Source organism: Charadrius vociferus, unplaced genomic scaffold (genome assembly GCF_000708025.1).
Source record: "Charadrius vociferus isolate BGI_N301 unplaced genomic scaffold, ASM70802v2 scaffold158, whole genome shotgun sequence".
In the NCBI taxonomy this organism is placed as follows: domain Eukaryota; kingdom Metazoa; phylum Chordata; class Aves; order Charadriiformes; family Charadriidae; genus Charadrius; species Charadrius vociferus.
Window position 1 is genome coordinate 2,218,571 of NW_009661372.1, and position 19,749 is coordinate 2,238,319.

At 37.4% G+C, this 19,749-nt stretch overlaps 1 protein-coding gene across 1 annotated transcript in view; it reads left to right on the forward strand.

Annotated features, from left to right (window-relative positions):
* The first annotated feature begins 494 nt into the window (after window positions 1-494).
* SNX24 (sorting nexin 24) overlaps window positions 495-19,749 on the forward strand; it is a 45,025-nt gene continuing 25,770 nt past the window's right edge. Inside the window, exons 1-2 of the mRNA XM_009893797.1 lie at window positions 495-573; window positions 7,374-7,478. Of these exons, the coding sequence (XP_009892099.1) occupies window positions 511-573; window positions 7,374-7,478 (168 nt within the window). The 5' untranslated portion in view covers window positions 495-510. The remainder of the gene's footprint in view (window positions 574-7,373; window positions 7,479-19,749) is intronic.

A 19,749-nucleotide genomic window follows, 5' to 3' on the forward strand; every position in this document is an offset into this window, starting at 1 on the left:
TTAACCTATGATATAGTGCCTGCATTTATTTCTCCTTTTCCATGCATAACATGCTGCATTGGTTATCCAGTTCTTCCTGAACGCGTGTGAGTGTGTTAATATGCTGTATCGTAAAAGGGAAAAAGAGTGAATCTTTATTTCTTTTCTGTATTTCTTTTTCTTAGCATTCTTTGTTTTAGTATCTTTTTTAAACTACTTCAAAATATACTAAATATTTCTGAAAAGGAATATTTTAATCCTTAGTTTTTAGTATACAGTGTACAGTCCAAGCTTAACTCGTCTTTTTGTATGTTTGTTGAACAAACTTTTTAACGAAGATTCGGCCATACTTCCCATTAATCATTGTTGTACTTCTGCACCTTGTGAGTCGTCATGGGTTTTTTGAGACCACCTACTGAAATGACTGTGGTAAAATGTGCAGTCACAGCCATGTCACAGAAGTGTTTGTGCAAGCACATTAATCTCCTTTTTATTGTTTATAATTTTCAGGTCTTTAAAATAGAGGTGCTAATGAGCGGAAGGAAACATTTTGTGGAGAAGAGGTATAGTGAATTCCATGCACTTCATAAAAAGGTAGCAATCTCTTTCTTTATAAGACATCATTTTGTTTTGCCTTAGTTGTGATGTTTTCCTCTCTCTTGAAATGGTTACTGTACATGGTTTATCTTAAATACATCTTGTGATTTGTGTCATTGGAAATCACTTCCCAACTAACTCAGTTTCTTCTCTATTTTGTGGAAAGGGGCAATGACTTCTTATATGTTACTAACTCTCCTTTTCTTTTTGATTATTGTTTTCATGCTGTCTGTAGTATGTTGTTTTTTTTCTTGTGGTAAAATTACAAAATAAGACACATTCCTATAGCAAATAAATACAGTTTTGGTTTTTATTTTTAACCAATTAGGCAAATCATTTGTTAGTTCTATAAATTATGTTACTTACCTGCTATATGTAAAGCTGAGGAAACAACTTGTATGCACCAGGAAACCAGAAATGAAAAAGACTGAGTAGACCATCTCACTCTGCTGCTCTTTATACAGTGGATGCAATATAAAGTACCTGCTAAGGTTGTCTACTGAATCATCGTACTAATATATAGAAGGGAACTCAGTACTTTCAACATTGGTTATCCACTAATTGTTCTTTAATTGTTTTGATCACTGTTAAAGGAAAAGTATGATTTCTCCTCTGCAGACTGAACTGGATGCTGCCATACGGTTGTGCAGCTGAAAGGCAAGCTTTACATTTTTTCTGCCTTATGAAGTCCAGGTATTGTGAAGGAGAACTCTGGAAAAGCATTGGAGCCCATTGCCAGCAGCGGGGCTGCAATAAAGAGCTTCAGTCCTTCATTCCTAGGACCTGGGTCAACTGAACATTTGTTGGTTTGTAGCTTTCAGTGGCAGTGGAGTGTGTGCACAGTCAACTGCTTTGACTGGTGCTGCTTGCCTTCAATATGGAGAAGCTTTCTTTGCAAACCGGAGAGTGGAGCATGGGTGTTTACAGCTCCTGCCACTGCAGTGTCAGAGGAGTTCACCAACACCAGTGTGTTTGGTGACCTTGAATCAGCTCAGGAATCATGTCGTTCAGGGAAGAAGCATTATCATGGTGGCAGAGAGGATGGATTTTGCCAGCCTTATGTGGTGAAAGGATATAAGCAAACTTGGGTCAACAAAAGGCAATTATTGACCTATCTGTGTATTAGCCCTCCAAAGTCCAAAGGACAAGAGTATATTTGGCTTTACTGCACCATAATTAAGACATGCCAGTATTTCTTGCCTTTTTGCTTCTTGTGCGAGTTGTGGTATCAGTTGCCACTTTTTAATACTCATTTCCTTGGTTATTGTTTTAATTCAGATATCTGTCAGATATTTTCCCCCTTGTCATCGCATTGAATATGATACCTCATGAGCAACCGTATCAGAATCAGTAGTACAACTCACTCACCCACAGTCAAGCCTTGCAATACTTGTATGCTTTATTTTACATATGAGAATAATCCTGCAATAGAAAGTAAAGCAGGTGAGTAAAGATTATGCAACTAAATAAGTTAGGAAACATTAAGAGGGGAAAATGAGGATTTATACACTTAAAATGCACCCTACCCAAATAGACCATCTCCTGTAGTTTGAGTAAAACAGAACGGGATAGAATAGGATGGGATAGGATAGGATAGGATAGGATAGGATAGGATAGGATAGGATAGGATAGGATAGGATAGGATAGGATATTTCAGTTGGGAGGGACCTACAACAATCACCTGGTCCAACTGCCTGACCCCTACAAGGTTGACCAAAAGTTAAATCATGTTATTAAGGGTATTGTCCAAATGCCTCTTAAACACAGGCAGGCTTGGGGCATTGACCACCTCTCTAGGGACCCTGTTCCAGTGTTTGACCACCCTCTCAGTAAAGGTCTCAAAGTGCTTTGTAATGTCCATTCTAAACCTCCCCTGGTGCAGCTTTGAACCATTCCCATGCGTCCTATCACTGGATCCCAGGGCGAAGAGATCAGTACCTCCCTCTCCCCTTCCCCTCCTCAGGAAGCTGTAGAGAGCAATGACATCTCCCGTCAGCCTCCTTTTTTCCAAACTAGACAAATGCAAAGTCCTTAGCCTCTCCTCACAGGACATGCCTCCCAGCGCTTTTACCAGCTTTGTTGCCCTCCTCTGGATGCGTTCCAGGACCTTCCCATTCTTCTTAGATTGTGGGGCCCAGAACTGCACACAGTACTTAAGGTGAAGCTGCACCATTGCTCAATGCAGTGGGATAATTACCTCTTTTGACCGCCTGGCCATGCTGTGTTTGATGCACCCTGGGATGCGGTTTGCCCTCTTGGCTGTTGACTTATACTGAGCCTGCTATCAACCAGTGCCCCCAGACCCCTTTCTGCAGGTCTGCGTCCCAGCCACTCGTCTCCCAATGTGTACTTGTGTCCAGCATTACTCTGTCCTAGGTGCAGGATCTGGCATTTGGACTTGTTAAATTTCATCCCATTAATTATTGCCAAATGCTCTGATCTATCTAGATACCTCTGCAAGGCATCTTGTCCCTCATGAGAGTCAACAGCACCTCCCCATTTGGGATCATCAACAAGCTTGCTAATGGTGCTTGTACTCCTGCATCCAGATCATTGATGAATGTGTTGAACAGAACTGGCCCTATTATTGAGCCCTGAGGAACACCACTGGTGACAGGTCACCAACCAGGTGTATCCCCATTTGCTACAACCCTTTGAGCTCCACTCTTCAGCCAATTCTTCACCCAGTGCAGCACATACCTGCTCATCCCGCAGTTGGACATCTTGTCCAGAAGAATGCTGTGAGGGACACTATCAAAAGCGTTACTAAAATCTGGAAAAACTACATCCACTGCCTTCCCTTCATCCACTGGGCAGGTGACCTTATCACAGAAGGATATTAAATTAGTTCCCTTTGTGAACCCATGTTGACCATGCCTGAGGATTGCATTATTCTTTAAATGCCTTTCAATAGTACCCAATATAATCTTCTTCATAATTTTTCCAGGAACTGAGGTTAGACTAACAGGTCTGTAGTTCCCTGGGTCTTCCCTCATGCCCTTTTTGTAAACTGGACTAACACTGGCTAGCTTGCAGTCAGCAGGGACCTCCCTAGACTCCCAAGATCTTTGGTAGATGATAGAGAGGGGTCCAGCTGCAACATCTGCCAGCTCCTTCAGAACTCTGGGATGAATCCCATCAGGCCCCATGGCCTTGTGAACATTCAGCTGATACAGCCGGTCCCTTACAATTTAAGTGTTCACAAATGGAAAGCCACTGTTCCTACACTCGTGATCCTCCATCTCAGGACACGGGGCAGTCCAAGGTCTGTCAGTATTATTAAAGACTGAGGCAAAAAAGTGTTGAATGCCTCTGCTTTTTCTTCTTCCCTTTGTTGTTGTCTCATTTCACTGTAATTTCTGGAGTTTCACAATTGCTCCATGCCAAAGTCAAGAATGACTGCAGTCTTGCTCTCAGATTTGTCACCTTGTACAATGATTCCTCTGCAGTAACTTCCTTTCCAGAGATTTCTCCTTAGAACACAAGAAAAACCATAAATGATGGTTCCTTTCTCTCTGTCCAGAAATAGCAGCAAAATAAACAAACCTGAAAAACAGGCATTCTAACCAGACACTTCGCACCACTCTTCAATTTGTTTCATCTTACTCCTTATCTGCTTTCTGTCTGTTCATATTAATTTGCAAACTTGATAGTGACTTTTTCTTATTTGTTCCCTGTACAGATGCAAAGAACCCAACATATTTTGGCAACAATGTACCTCTTTTCCTAAGTTTTACTTTTTGAAGTGGTAGTAAAATTTCAGTAAACATGGTTGAACAGCTCGTGCTCTGAACTTCTATTAGCGTTTTCAGTGTTACAGAAATCCTGGAGAAAGCATTCTCTGGTTGTACAGCATGTGGTTTCACCCTTTCTTCCCCGTGTTTTGTGTTGGAGCAGAAAATCTCAACACTCTTAAAAGAGTAGGGTGTGTATTTGAACAGTTTGTACTGGAGAAGAGTATTTTGAACTTGTATCTCGATTGTTCTTTGTGAACAATTTGTTCACATCTCATGACACTATTTGTACTCAGGTCCAGATACCAGTTTGCTTTCAGCATGCCAATAGGATTTCTTTTTTTTTGTTTCTCTCTTCCCCTTTAATTTAAAATGTAAGTTTCACTCTAAATTGCTGTGAGTACATGGCAATTGGAAAGGTATCTTTAGATGCGTATTCAAGGTGCCCTTAGTGCTGGAGATGTCTGTAGTGAGCAGGAGAAACAAAGCTTCTGTAGAGAACAACTGTGGTAGAAAATGGGAATGGAGGCTGAAGGGGAGATTGTGCCTTTCGCCAGAGAAGGACGTGCTCCACTGTCATCATACAGAAGAAGGAGGACTCCATTGCTCATATAGGACATTATTCATTCAGCAGAATGCCCATTAATGTTTTGATTAATTCTGATAATTTTATTTTTTTTTAAGCAAAACCATTTCCAACAACATGGCTGAATTTGTCTCTTTCCTGGGTTCAACCCAGTTGTGTAAAAAAGTAAAGCCCCACTTCCTGTGCAATCCAGCTGTAGTGAAAAAGGTTTAAAATCTTTTCAAGACTGCCATGCTACATCAGGAATACAAATTATTCCCGTGACAGAAACCATCCACTGCTGTTGGCTTTTTTGAAATAGTTTGCATAGACCATTATACTTTGCCCTGGTTATGAACGACAAACCAGGCCTTCTAGGCTATGCACCATGCACGTTGTAGTATTGTATTCAAGTTGGAACAAAAGTTTTATTCTCATATGGGGAATTTTTTAGAAATAATTAAATTATTTCTATGTGTATAAAATGTGTAAAAATACAATCATTTATTTGTATTTATTCCTTAATTCCTTTTTATAGTTTTTTCCTTTGCATTTTTAAATATCAGTAGTTCTTTTTAAGCACCAGAATGCTAGGTGACAGTATTGCAACTACTGCAGTGAAATTTGCAAAAATCATGAGTTCTATACATCTTGTTTTGCAACTTATAATTTTGGAATAATTAGTGTACCCTCTAAATCATACTGACTTTTCAAACTTGAACAAATAATTCTTTACTTGATAATCTGAGCCATCTTTTAGTCTTGTAGGTAGGGAACAAAGTCTACAGTATGTCAAATACATATTACATTGGTGTTACTGACAGGAAGGTATTACAGCCAATAATTGTGCTCAGATAAATATTTCTTGCTTAGGGACAGGTCTGAAGCAATATAGCTAATACATACATAGGTTTGCGTAATATTCTTTGACATTGTAATAATTATTTGTTGCAATATATTATTGGGTTATTATAAGCATAAGAAAGTGGGCTTACAATTTATTCTTTGTTCATCTGTATAGCACGTGCTTTGTACCTACACAGAGCACCTGTGTGTGAACATTTATGCAATTGTTTTTTGGATGCTTTATATAACCGGGCTACATAGCAGAAAAGGATTGTTAATCATCAGCTGAGGTACCAGCCAGAGTATTTATCTTGTAAGCATCTAGGCCTTAGTGGATGCTTGTATTGTTTCAGATCTGTCTCCCCTCATCCGGAGCATTCTCCTCATTTGTTACTCATCTGTAGGTACTGTCGTAGTTTGCAACAGCAGCGACCATAGCTTCTTCAACATTCTGAACCAATTTAGAAGAAAAAAATGGGGGTTTATATTCTGGCTTTAAGGTCAGTCAGTAAAAGTACATGGGTTTGGGGTTTTGTTTTGCTCACTTCACGTTTAATTGTAATTTAGCACTGTTAAGAAATAAGGAAGTCGCAAAATGTTCCCAGAGCAATTGAGGTTTCCTTGCTGCAGTTTCGTTACTTGTAATTGTAGAGGCGTTGATATGTTGGCACTGCTTTTTTCCTATAGTGACATCTCAGCAAGCTCAAAGATGAAATGTAAATTCTCAGTCTCCCATGGGTATGCATGTCAAAGTCAATTTTGAGTTTCTTTCCTTGAATTCCTTGTCTCGGATTTACTCAGAGGCAATATCTAACAGAAAGAATGTCTAATGTCACCTTCTATTAAAATGCAATGGAGTCTATTTCAGTTATTATTTTTGCTCTGTAGTTTTGAGGAAAACAATATTTTTTGGTTTTGAAAAAATATGTTGCTCTGGCAAGAGGATTCTTAATGTTGTCAGAATGTGTGTTTGTGCATACCTGTATGCACTCGTGTGTATACATATACGCATTTCTGTATATATCTATAAAAGGTTTCCTGTGGGAGTCTTTGGAGGAATAGTTATGGAGTTCTCTGGGAAATATATTCAGCGACAATCTTGCTATTTCTCTGTATAAGATATTAAACATAACCGTCAATTTGTTGGTGCAATTTGAGAGCGCCGATGTTTTGCTGTCTTAATTGCCAGCTCTCCAGAGAAATGCTTAGCTCTTCTCCCTGTAGTTCTCCCACCTGTTCATAGTTGCCTAAATCTAGAGTTAGAAGTTGTCTCAGTGTTCTGTCACCACAGGTAGCAAGGTAGTATCTGGGTATGTCATGGTGATGTTGTGAGGCATCGTCCCAGGTTGACTCACAGGGAACTCATTTCAAGTATTCTCATACAGTCGTTGCTGTTTTGTTCTAAGGCCGTTAGTCACAACAAATTTTAGTAGGGTACTGGGACAGTTAGGCATGGAGATTTTTAAGTGCAACCTGTAGGTATGAAGTCTGCTGTTACTTGAGTGAGCTTATGGTGAGTAACTTCATTGCTGTGCTGTTGTCCTTTATGCGTGGTTATTTTACCTGAACTGCCTCATCTCTAACATAATCATGTTTATTTTAAAGGGACACTATTATACTTTGGTTTTGTCTGCATTTCTTTTCATTTGCAGCTCAAGAAGTTCATAAGAACTCCAGAGATACCTTCAAAGCACGTGAGAAACTGGGTCCCCAAGGTTCTGGAGCAGCGACGACAAGGCTTGGAGTTGTACTTGCAGGTGAGTCTCCTCTCAGCACTGTGAAAGTAAAAGCAGCATCAGTTTTCAGAGTGGTAGTATCCAAAGCATTTTAACATAAAAAGTGGGGTGTTTTACTGATAGGCAACTTTAGAGGGGGAAAACGAGCTGGGTACTTAACAGCAGTGGTGATTTCTGTTCACTTAGCAAGACTAGCCACTAGAATTCCAGACTGTTTTGCTTTTTTTTTTTTTCCTGATTCTGTCAAAAGCTGCTGGCTGACTTTGGCGAACCTACTACTGCCTCATTTTCCTGCACCTACAATGGGGAAAATAACGTTATTCTTTCCAAAGTTGTTCTGACCATACCAATCAAAAGTGTTGCAGAAGAGATACAAGGAGGCTCAGCTTGTATCTCACCTCTATTTAGACAAACTGGGGAAGAATCAACTCATCAAATTCGTATCCTTCTACTGTACCTGCCTGTATCTGAATTGTTCATCCAGTTGAAATAGGTACCTGTCATCCCATATTCATCTCAGTTGGTTTGGAAACTTGCATTTAAAGTCCCAGATTCTACCTATTTGGGTTCTGATTTTACTACAGACTGTAAAAGGAGTTTTCAGGAATGACTGAGACATATAGACATCTAAATATACCAGTAATAAATCGCAACCTTCTTTAATAAACAGAATTTTCACTCTCACCACGATTGCTTTAAAAACAGCCTGTGGTGTACTTTCACAGCTGTTTCTCTGGTGACAAAGTCAGATTAAGGTGTTCCTCTAGACATGTTCCCAGTTCACTGCACCTTCAGCAGTACTGGTGCAAGTGCTGCTTTATTGAAGGGGATCTAAGAAATTATCTGAGTCATTGTTTTGGGAGGAAGGCAGGAGTGAGAGTATTCTATTTTTACTCAGATCAGATATTGAAAATAGTAAAAGTTTCAGACATCTGATTTATGTCGTCATCCACCGTGGCAGTGGCACAACTGGAAGAATGGTGAACTGCAACATAGTGGACAGTGAGCTGCATTCATAGAAAAAGGATGGTAACCTGCACTCCTCAGGAACCTCCCTGATTCTCAGGAAGGTTTTTTAAAAGAAAACTGCTTAAGAAGGAGAATGTAATTACAGTGTGTCATGAGATGGTATTACTTCTGACATTAAACTTTTAGAAACAAATTTGGAAATAAGGAGAAAAACACAGCTCAGATTTTGTTCTGAGATACAGGGAGCATTTCAGGCAACAGTTAATTTTTTATTTAAAATATTAATTTGCTATTGTTAAATTGAAAAATTTAATCCTTTTTTCCTTCTTTATGATATTTACAGCATCTTTGACATCTAAAAATTGCATTTATTGTGTGGGTGAAAAAACATTGCTGTTGGAGAGACTTTGTTTTTGAAATGGAATAAGGCCTTTTAGGTTTTGGTGGCTATCAGCTACAGTTTGCTCCATCAGTGGTATGTTTTTCTCTTACGGCCATGTGCTGTAAATTTTGTATGTGTTTCTGATATTCATGCAACTGTCTTTTGGAGAATATCACTACTAAGGCACACATACTGATTTCTCATATGAGGTTGATTTTGTTAAAAATATACAGGGGTAAATTGATTAGCAGTTTTTAATTGGTGATAAACTTAAAAGAACATCTCCCCCTACTGGAAGAATTAGTTAACTCTTGTTCTTGTACAGTCTTGTACATTTCATTAACTTTTCCCCTCTTCTCTCACCATTGGCTATCACAGGAACATGAAGTGGTTTAGGTTGGAAAGGACTGCTGGACGTCATATGATTAAAACATGACAAGCCTTTAAGTTACATCCATACTAATGTGCATATTAAATTAAAACAAGAACAAAAATCATGAATACTCTTATCAAAGTCATTAATTTCTGTTTCTGCTGACAGCAGAACTGATAATACATGAAATTTTAACTTTTAAAGTAACAAGAGCCTGATTTTAGACAACTAAAAGTTCATATTAAGGCACGTCAGTTATCAGAAGGTTTTTAATAGTGCTAAGCATTTTCCAAGACACAGCATAGGAACATGCTCCAATCTCAGAAGACATGATCAGTTTTTAATTTAACACCGTGTATAAAAAACATTGCAGATGTATTTTCAGGTGGTACTAATAAGAGTTAATCTGTAAGAGCAGTTTGGCTACTGCCATCACTAGTCAGTGGTGGTACTACTAGCCAGCCGTTTATGCAGCTGGTAAACTATTATGGAGGCATGGTAGTCATTAACTGTTTTTGGTGTTTTTTTTCAAAATCAGCCAGAATCTTATGCAGAGATTGAGCATTTACTTAGATGTCACATTCAAATAATTTGTTTTATGTAATATATAGATATTCATTTATCATTATTGCACTTTGCATCTTGAGAACCTGTACAGGCAAGAAGTAACATGCCATGCAGATAGCAGTCAAATACAGACCTGTACCTGACAAGGTCTAATCATATTGGCTTCTGAGTATATTTTTAATAGTCTTCTATAGTTAAATGCAGATAAAAATAATGATATGAAACCAGAATAGTAGAATCGGTCTGTATCAAGTAGTAAAAAAAGCAAGAAATTCCTCTCTCTGAGCTAGAAGGTGCTGCAATTGCCAGTACCTTGTTACATCTTTGTGACCTTTTCATGATGAAACTGCCCTCTTGAATACTTTCAGCACAGGTTGGTTATTTCTTTGAGTGGATGGACAGGAGCTCAGAAATATTTCATTATATCTTTCTGAAGAATAGCAAAACTATGAATAAACCCAGTATTACTAAATTGTGAGATAGAAATAGCCATTTTCTTAAATTTATCAGTATCCACTGTCAGCTAATGTTCATCAGATGGCTTATTTTTCTCTTGTTTTTGAAAGGTTAAGTGGGGATTTTTTCTTCTTATGAGACCAATTTTCATGGAATTGTGAAAGGAAAATTTATATTATTTTTAAATTATTTTCATATCATACAAGTTTGGCTGGAATTTACAACTTTCATTTTTAATACTGTGGAACAATTGACTAGTAAGCACTAGTATGTGTAGTAATTTAACTGCATGTATAATAATAATAATACAGAGACATCATCATCATCATCATCATAATACAGAACAGTCAACTGACTGACAAGAGGAAAGAAGGAATATGTTTAATTTGTTAATGAGGAAACAGATGCAGAGATAAGCAAATGACAGAGTGTGGCCCCAAGCATTCAAGCAAATTAGCATTAAGCGATAAGCTGTTGCTCCTCTGCTGATCCATGGTAACTTTCTCTGTGCATGACACTAACCTACAGTATAATAATAACCTACAGCACACAGGACTTAAGTTGAGCTCATTTAGTCTCTGCTAAATAAGAAAATGCCTGTTACTGACAGTGGAAGAGGACTAAACCAGTTCTACTTACCTTGTGGTGGCTATCAGCTAAGAGTTAACCATAAGTCAATTAGTGTGTGATATAAATTCTGACTTAATAGTTACTTTTTTGTATATCTGAGCTTGCAGCTTGTAATACAGCAGAGGTGAGAATCCAGGTGGTTTTGATTTAAAATTTGTGAAATAAATCATAGGATTACACTATTGCTGACACAAATCTCTCTGGTAGTAGTGTTAGATTGCACCAAGGTTTGAACTTAGCTGTGATTTGTTTATGGTTATGAAATGTCTTCTCTTGATATGTTTCCTGAAGCGTTTGGTGTTAAGAAAAGGTGGAGGATACATATTTGAGGTAGCTAGTTGTGCAGGGAGCCTCTACTGTGAGAAGGGCTGCCAATTGGACCTGCGTTGAAAGTCTGTGACTCCTGATAGTATGTTTGTGAGCCTGGAGAAATATGTTTGCTCAAAAGTACCAGAAGGTAAAGGTAACTGTGGAAGATGATAGGGCAGACTGTTAATTAGCATTGTAGCTTCTGGGTGAAGGTTGGTTGTTTTTTTTAATCCACTGTATAATCTTGGACTGACTGCTTATCACAAAGCAATACAGAAATATGGTCTGCTTTGGAAGTGTATTTAAAGGAGATATAGATCACTTGAAATTCTCCTTTTTGCACAGTTATCGTTGTGTGTGAGTTCAGTAAGTCATCTTGTGGATGGACCAACTGAACAGGTAGTTGGGGTTTTATTTTGGACATTGAAGACGTTGGGATTCCTAAGGGCAACACTGAGGGACTGTATCTAATTGGTTATCGAAGCAGCTGCATCTGCGTTGTCAATTGGATCAGTATTTGTTACAGATAGATTTTAAATTATGTACTCTTGGAGGAGCGGTTTTTATGGAGCTTATTTCCAAAGAATTGGTAATGGGGAAGAATTTGATCTAGCCACCTGCTCTCTAGTGATTTGGAGTTAGGTCATATCCTTGTCCCAGTAAGCTGACACTGGATGTTGTTGCCATCCAGTCTCTCTGCCCCAGGGACTTGCCCTTTGACAGGTCTGCCTTTTAAAGTTCAATGGAATAGATATTTTCTAACCCCCTTGGGCAGGAGAAATCTCATCGTTTGCTGATATCATCAGTCCAACAAGATAACAGGCATCGTTAACAGAATTCACTGTGAAGTGGCACCCAGACCTCAGCATGAGACTGTGTAGCTGCTGCTAGTCTTCCCTAAAATGATTTGGTTATGGGGAGAGATTTTGGAGGAAGCCCATATTTTTGATGAGCTTCGGGATACTAACTCATTTCTTGTAGTCTGGGTGACCTGAAGAAATTCTTCTTGTGACTGGTAAGACTCTAGTATAAAACAGAGGTCTCTAAACCTTCTGAACTGCTCTGTATGTATGTAGGGTCTGTATGTACATATGTCTCTAACCAGAGTTAATATGTAGAGTTAACGTTTCTCTCTTGGCTGGGGTCAAAAAAACATACTTGCCTTTTACTTACTCTTGAACTTTTTACAAAGAGAACAGTCCTGATTCCTGGAGATAAGATTGGTTAAAGTGCTGCTTGGCTGTGAGGCTTGAAGACTTGATGAACTTCAACATTCCAGCAGTTTCAGGAATCCAAATCTTCAAAATGAATTATGGAGTTTATGAAACTGGACTAGAGATTTGTTTTCCATTTAAGGAAATAATCTGGAGATCTGAGCAACACTTTGACCTATATTTCAGTATTCTTCAAAATGCATTTCTCTTTAAAAATGTTTTAACTACCAATCCTTCCTGAAAAAGGTAAATAAAACCATATCTGTTATGATTTTGCTCTTAAGAAAGTAGAATCCAATCCTGTACTCTTTAGCTTAGTTTCCAGCAGGGTGGAGTTAGGAAAACAGTGGATGGAGTGATGAGTAATCTGTAGTTGCTTTATGAGTAAGTTCATCAGAAATATAAAGGAGAAAATCACCCATTATTATATTGCATTTTTTTACTCTTTTTTGGGGGAACAGTTCAACAGGAACTGCAAAAAAAAGAAGACTTATGAGCTATTTCTGCCGTTAGTGACAGCAGAAGGAAAACTATCTTACAGAAAATTTGGCCCAAGGTGTTGTTTCTTTGTGGGCCATGATGATTTTATTTAATTACTTCAGTAAGTGTTGATACTAAATTCCTTGGGTAGAGTTTAAATAAATAAATAAATAAATAAATAGCCTTTTCTGACTGGGCATGAACAAATCACTAAATCTGGATAGAAGGATTAAATAACCTTCCCTAGCCCCAGAAAATAACCCTCTGATTTTCATCATCATTCCAAATGGTATTCTAAAGCTTTTGAACTATCTTCTTCTAACTTGACCTAGTTGTGTGCTGTTGCTTCATAAAAGTTTTAGATTCAACTAAAAAAATAAAATACTGAAAAGATCTTTTTGTTGATTTGGAAACTCTGCTGCAGCGCATTTCAGAGCTAATACAGCGTTTCATATTGCAGCTGAGGGTAAGAATCTTCTGCTTTCTTTGAGTGTCAGTCATTGCCCCTCTTCGCTATCATTCTGGGAAGTGAGATAATCTGATTGCTCAGGGTTTTTTACCTAATTGTGAAGAAAAAGAGTTTTCCATCACCTAGTGGGATGTTTCGTTAGTTCTTCACTGCTTAGCTGATTCAATTTCTGTTGGCCTCTTGCTATTCTATCAAGGAGGAATGCGAACTCAGTCATTTATAACCTTGTCCATCCAGAAGACTGGGGAGGTCTCTGCTCTAAGAAAAGCCATCTAGACTCCTGATGCTAGTCTGCAAGTACTCCACATTGTGGATTGGCTAGAGCTTTGCCTTTCAGTCACCGAATACTCCTCCTCTGTAACTGTAGCTGAAATACTGCTTCATAGCTGTCTTGGCTGGAGTACGATCAGAAAGTGGGGAAAACGAATTCTTGGTGATGCACGGGAATTTTCACTGTTTTCTCTTTGTGAAGTCGAGGAAAAAATGTCCCATGGTAGTACATAAAAGTCAGCCTGAGCTCTGCTAGGCAGAACGAAAGCTAGGATGTCATATAAAGACAGGGAGATCTTGGTTTGTGTGATGGTTGAAGCTGACGTAGTTCTCTAGGATCAGAAGCAATCTATAAGTGCTTTCTAAATGGAACGTTTCTTGACATTTGTCAATATTAAAGAAAAGAAAAAGATTAATGTCTTTGGTGGTAGACTTTTTTGAACCAGTACTGTTGGAGCTGTTTAGAAATATTGAGATCTCTGTGTGTGGTATGTGCACTTCTGTGAGAGACATTCATTTGCTTTTGCCCAATAAAAATAAATCAAGTTGGTTACTATTTAATTCTGGAAATGTAATGGCAAAATGATCTTAGAACTATTCAATGATCGTTCAGCTATTCAAATTTTCTTTCTGTGCAGTTCACATTCATCACATTTATCCACTCTGTCAATGTTAATATTCATTACAATTGTTCTTCCTTTATTTTCTCAGAAATGCATTGTGTATCAAGCATTTCATTATTCCTGTATACCTGTGTGTCTTTGCCAAAAGGTGTTGTAAATGCAAAATTTTAAATTATTTCAGGGGAAGACTGGAAGGGTTCATGGAACAGCAGCTTATATCAACCACAGAAGGTTTTCAGGCTGGAAATAACTTTTGAGGCTGTTAGAGTATTGAAGGAAAATGTCTCGTATGTTAGTCATGCTCATTTATACTCTTCCTTGATACCGATTTATAGCCATTTTTGGAGATAGGATACAGTGCTAAATAGACCTTTGGTTTGAACCATTGTGACTTATACAGTCCTTAAAGTAATTAAACACATACTTATGTTTCAGCTTGTTACTAGATTTGATTACACATTAATGTGTTTTTATTAACTGAGCCCTGTATATATCACAAACACTACTCTTAAAAGAAAAAAGTTTGAATCATATGACATGGTTGCATCATATTGATATAATGAAGAAGTATACAGGTCAGATGCCACTGTGCAAAGCCACTTGTAAAGGCTAATGCCTTTTAAGACCAAATACTTTACACATGGGAGGTAATTGGCTGTATATATAAAAGCTGAACTCAGAGGAAGAAATTTTAAGCTATAAAACTTTTGCACGAAATGTGGACCTATTTTTGTTCTTCTCCACCATATCCCGTGCATGAAAAAAACTGTGGGTTTCTTCCCACTAGGCTTCTGTTCAGCCATTCCCCATATCTAAGAGCAGGAGATGGATAGAATTTACCTTGACTTCCTTTTGTCATTCATTAACCACCACAAAGACTTCTGCAGAGGCAATCCTTCCCTTTGTCCTATGCACACATTTGCTGTTGGGATCTATTTCTGAGTAATTTAAGACCAAATTGTCTTATTTGCAGAAAAAAAAAAAAATCCATCAGGTCCAGAACAGATGCTTATCTTCCTGATTGTTGTTTCTGGAAACCAGTTTTGTTTTAGATACAGGTGAATACGTTAGGAAGAATGAATCTAGTGTTAGAAAGTTGCAAGTAGAAGTTGGATTCAGTGAAATAAGGTTTAACTGATGTTTTGCTGGAAAGTGTGTTGAGTCACCCACATCTATTAGTCACATTGAAAATTCTCTCCATTATCCAAAATTATTCAGTGTCTTCCTTTCTCTAACTCCATTTAATCTGCAGTAATCAAGGTTGAACTGTACCTGTAAGAAGCTCTAAAAGCAATGGTATGGTAAGTATAAAAAGGCAAAATGTTCTTTGTCCTCATTAAAGATTGTGAGCAGAGTGTTAAATAATATTAATGGCTGGGATTGTCAGTACTTAACAGTACTTTCCTAGTACAAGTGATTTTATTGATCGATACAGTCTCAATGTAACAGGGCAGATTATTCTACTGATTTTATCGAAACCTTAACTAAGTTTGTTAGTGTACCACATATCTTTAAATAGATCTAGATGATGATGTAGATTAAGAAAAGCAGACCACCATCCATCTTTTTTTGATCGGTTAATAACTTAAATCCATCATTGCTGCAACCAGCTCTCTTAAGATTCTGTTGTGCATACATGTTTCTTTGGTGGTACAGATACATAGCTGGTTTTAGATGGCTGTGGATTTTAAAGAAGCGTGCTTGACACATGCAGGATTGCATATTTGTTAAGAGGAGGTGAAAGCAAGAGAAAATGGGAAAGCAAAATAATTCTGTAGATAATTTAGAGGAGAGCCGTTTATTAAGTGTCTGTTTGCAGAGGTGTTTCCTGCAGAAATATTCCAAGCATTTTTGAAGCAAGCTTAGGAAAATTGCCTGGTTTATGTTTTAGGAGTTACATATTTTGCTTCTCAAGTGGTGCTATGTTGTGGTTTATGATTCATATTTTTTCCTTTATCTTCAACAATCTGTTTGGTTTTGCTCTATAGAATTATGCTGCATGAACTTCTCATTTCACTCTTGCACATTAGAGGTGATCAAAATAAATTTTACTCAGTTAAAAGCAGAATTTACATTAGAAGTCATGACAGGTTTAGAAACCATGTCTAAGTGCTCATTCTCTTTTCGTTATACTATGTATCATAATGCTATCGTATCACATATTTTTGCCCAAGTTAAGATGAACATCAAACTGCACTAATTGTGCATTTATATACAGTGAGAAATGGTACATATCATGACCTGCGTATGCTCAGAATAACTGTAAGATATTTTATGAGGAGGGTGAAAGAAATTAAAGTTCTTTGCTTAAGATGTTACAGCCTGTTAAAGCAGAACTAGGGATATTAAAACTAGAGTGCCAGTGCACTGCTATAGTCATTATACTCTGCTGATGGGCAATTGTTCTAATAGCCATTATTCCTTCTAGAGCAATTCAAAGTGTGAGATACTTATTTCGTTTAGCCATGATGAAAGAAAAAGTGGTGACCTTCCTTATCCTAAAGGCAACTCCTCGTTTGACAGATAGGCATTTCATTTTCTTTTTCCTTAATAAATATTTAATAGAATTGTATCTGTATCAAGCTTGAGCTTCTTTGGGGGGTGGGGGGAAAGTAAAACAATTTTTGTCCATTGTAGTAAAGGAAGGAAGGAGAGAGCTGTAATTCCTGCAGACAGTCTTTATTATCACCACCTGAATTATGGTAGAAAGACTCGATTTCCCCCATCTTTTTAATCAATCTACAGCATTTTAAACACATTTTCAATTCCTACTTTGTGTTGTTTTACATAACCTAATTCTTATTTTTGATGTACAAATGACTATTGCTTTTTTAAATTGGACTCTCAAGGCAAGTTAAATCTGAAGGGCTTTTTCTTCAAAATTATTCTGTAAAAATACTTAATGAATTGCCAATTAAGGGAAAAACTTATTTTATAGTGAAAGAGTATTTTATTATTGCATGTGTAGTGGAACACACTATGTTCTGTTAGGGTTGTTCAGTAGTGTATAGCACTAAATTAGCATGTAGTTTGGACCTAGGTCTGCCAAATCATTGCCTTTATGCAATCTGATAATATTCTTTTGCCTATGCACTTTGTGTGACTGAAGACCAATCATTAATATTCTTTACACTTTATAAACTGCACATGAAGGTTAGGGAGAAAAGTTCATGAAGTGAACAATTCTGTCTTTGTAGCAGGATTTGAATTTCCACATAAGACACCGGCCATGTTTGGAGGTGAGAGGAAGGAAACAAAATATTGAATATGTGCTGAATAACTGAATGCCATCCATTCTGTGCTTTGGATGAAGAACTGATTTGGTGGGGAAAGTAGTATGGGATAATAGGATATATATAAGCAACGTTAAATAAATCCTTACACATAAGGAAGCTGAATTAGAGTTTGGTATGCTTAACCTGACAATTCTTCACTTTGGAGTGTGCTGTAATAACGTCAGTGTTTTTGTCTAACATTGTGTGTATCATTTAGCATAGACCATTCTGAAGGAAAAACAAAACCAAAAACAACAAAAAATGTGGAACTTAACACAGAGTTTTACTGGAAAGTTACTGAATTAAATAAGCAGTAATTCTTAAGCTTCTGCTTTAGACATACTGCAAGGAAAGGACACAGGAACAGAAAAATTCTTTGCAAGAAGGGCTGCTTAAGCAAGAAGTAAGAGCTAGTCCATCAGTAGCTAAAAGAGGTGAGCAGAGCAGGAGACAACTAGTCTTTCTCAGATAGGTTGTGGGAAAGTGGTCAGGGAGCCTTCTCCTTTGGTCCTGCAGTAAATTGGACTCTCCTGCTTGAGATATAATTCCCTTGTGTGTTTTCCCTCTTCTTGGCTTTTATGCAATCTTGCACGTCTCCTTTCTGAAGGATATGTTGAACGATTTCAGAGTGAACTAAGATGAAAAGGTCCTGTGCTTATGCCTAGGAGAATAACAAATGCTTGTTATCTTCTGCTAACATTGTCTACCTCCACACACATCAGCATTGCTTGCCTTTATTTTTCTTTTCACCTGCTTATTGTCTCTGTAATCTGAATATAACACGGATTTAGTTAAGTGTAAAAAAGATCATTTTACTGAAACTGTTGATTGTACGATGTCTTGACTGAGACAGACTTGAATTTAAGTGCAGGTATATTTACAAACAAATATGCATTACTGAATGATGCCTAAATTTATAATTCTGCTATGGATGTTTCCTGTTGACTTTAAAAACATGGACATTGAAATAAGAAACTTTCATGGCGTTTCTTATGATAAATACTATGAATTATATATAAGAAAATTTTCAGGAAGTATTGATACAAAAATTGAGTTTTGTGATGCAGTTTCTTCTTTTTAATTTCTCACAACTATCGTTGTCTTTATCTAATATACTTTTTCTCTGTAGATGAAAAAAGTTTGCCGAAACAAAGCGTGAAGTAGAAGTAGAACCTTTAATTTCATTAGGCACGTTGTAACTGGTGAAGATTAATGTATATATCTCTTGCTAATTCTTTTCAATTACTCAGTTCATATAAATTCCCAAACCTTGTTAATTATGCTGAAGTCAAGTGGTAATTTTTAACAGTATTTCCACAGCAAGGGAATTTTCCTGGTCTAACCTTGCCCTCCTGTAGAAACTCTCAGCAGATTAGGCATTCTGACTCTAGTCCATTCATTTTCAGCACAAGCCTAATTGCTGCCGACTGCCTGCCACAGGTACCCTGGTTATCGTACATTTAAGGGATGCAGGTTCTTCTGAGAACAAATAAGGAAAGATTAATTGTTTGTTTTGTTTCATCCCAAGAGAAATGTGGGAGCTTAATCAGGAAAAATAATTTCTTCTGTTGATTTGGCTTATTTGTGGAAAGGGATAATTGTATAGAGGCAGGCATAGAGCTATGCATTTTGAAAGAAATTTTGCCATTTACCTACTTGGGAGGCAAAGATACAGCAAAATGAATGTAACACAGCATTGGAATTGATGGGAATGGTTCACATTTCTCATAGTAAGTAATTTGGCTGCTGGGCTTTTATTTGAACCAATATTGCTAGGTGGTATTGTCATTTGTTTTGTCTGCTTCTTTGGATATCTAATCAAGGAGACAATAGTAGGGGGAAAAACACTTTTCCAAATTGTCCTTAATTGCTAGAGCACGAAGTGAGCTAAACACTCTGGTATTTCCAATTAAAGAACTTGTTTCCAGCAAGCACCATTAAATCTATCTTTCCCAATCTGATAAATAAGCTATCAAAGAGTGGAACAGATTAATTGAGAGCAATTAGTTGAAAGCTCAGTATAACAGTCAGAGTAAACCAACGTTATCAATGAATGCAAATTTTACATAAAGCAATAAGAAGCACTGATACAACAAAATAGAGTTGAGAGTAACCACTAAGCACAAAGGAAAATTTTATCTGTGGCACAGAAATTAGTCTTGTTTGTTTCTCCGCACAGCAAGAGCACTAAAAGCTGTTTCTTCTAAAGACCTCTGTTACAGGGGTGTCAAATTGTATTTAACACCTTTGCTACGTACATTTCTCCTTCAATATG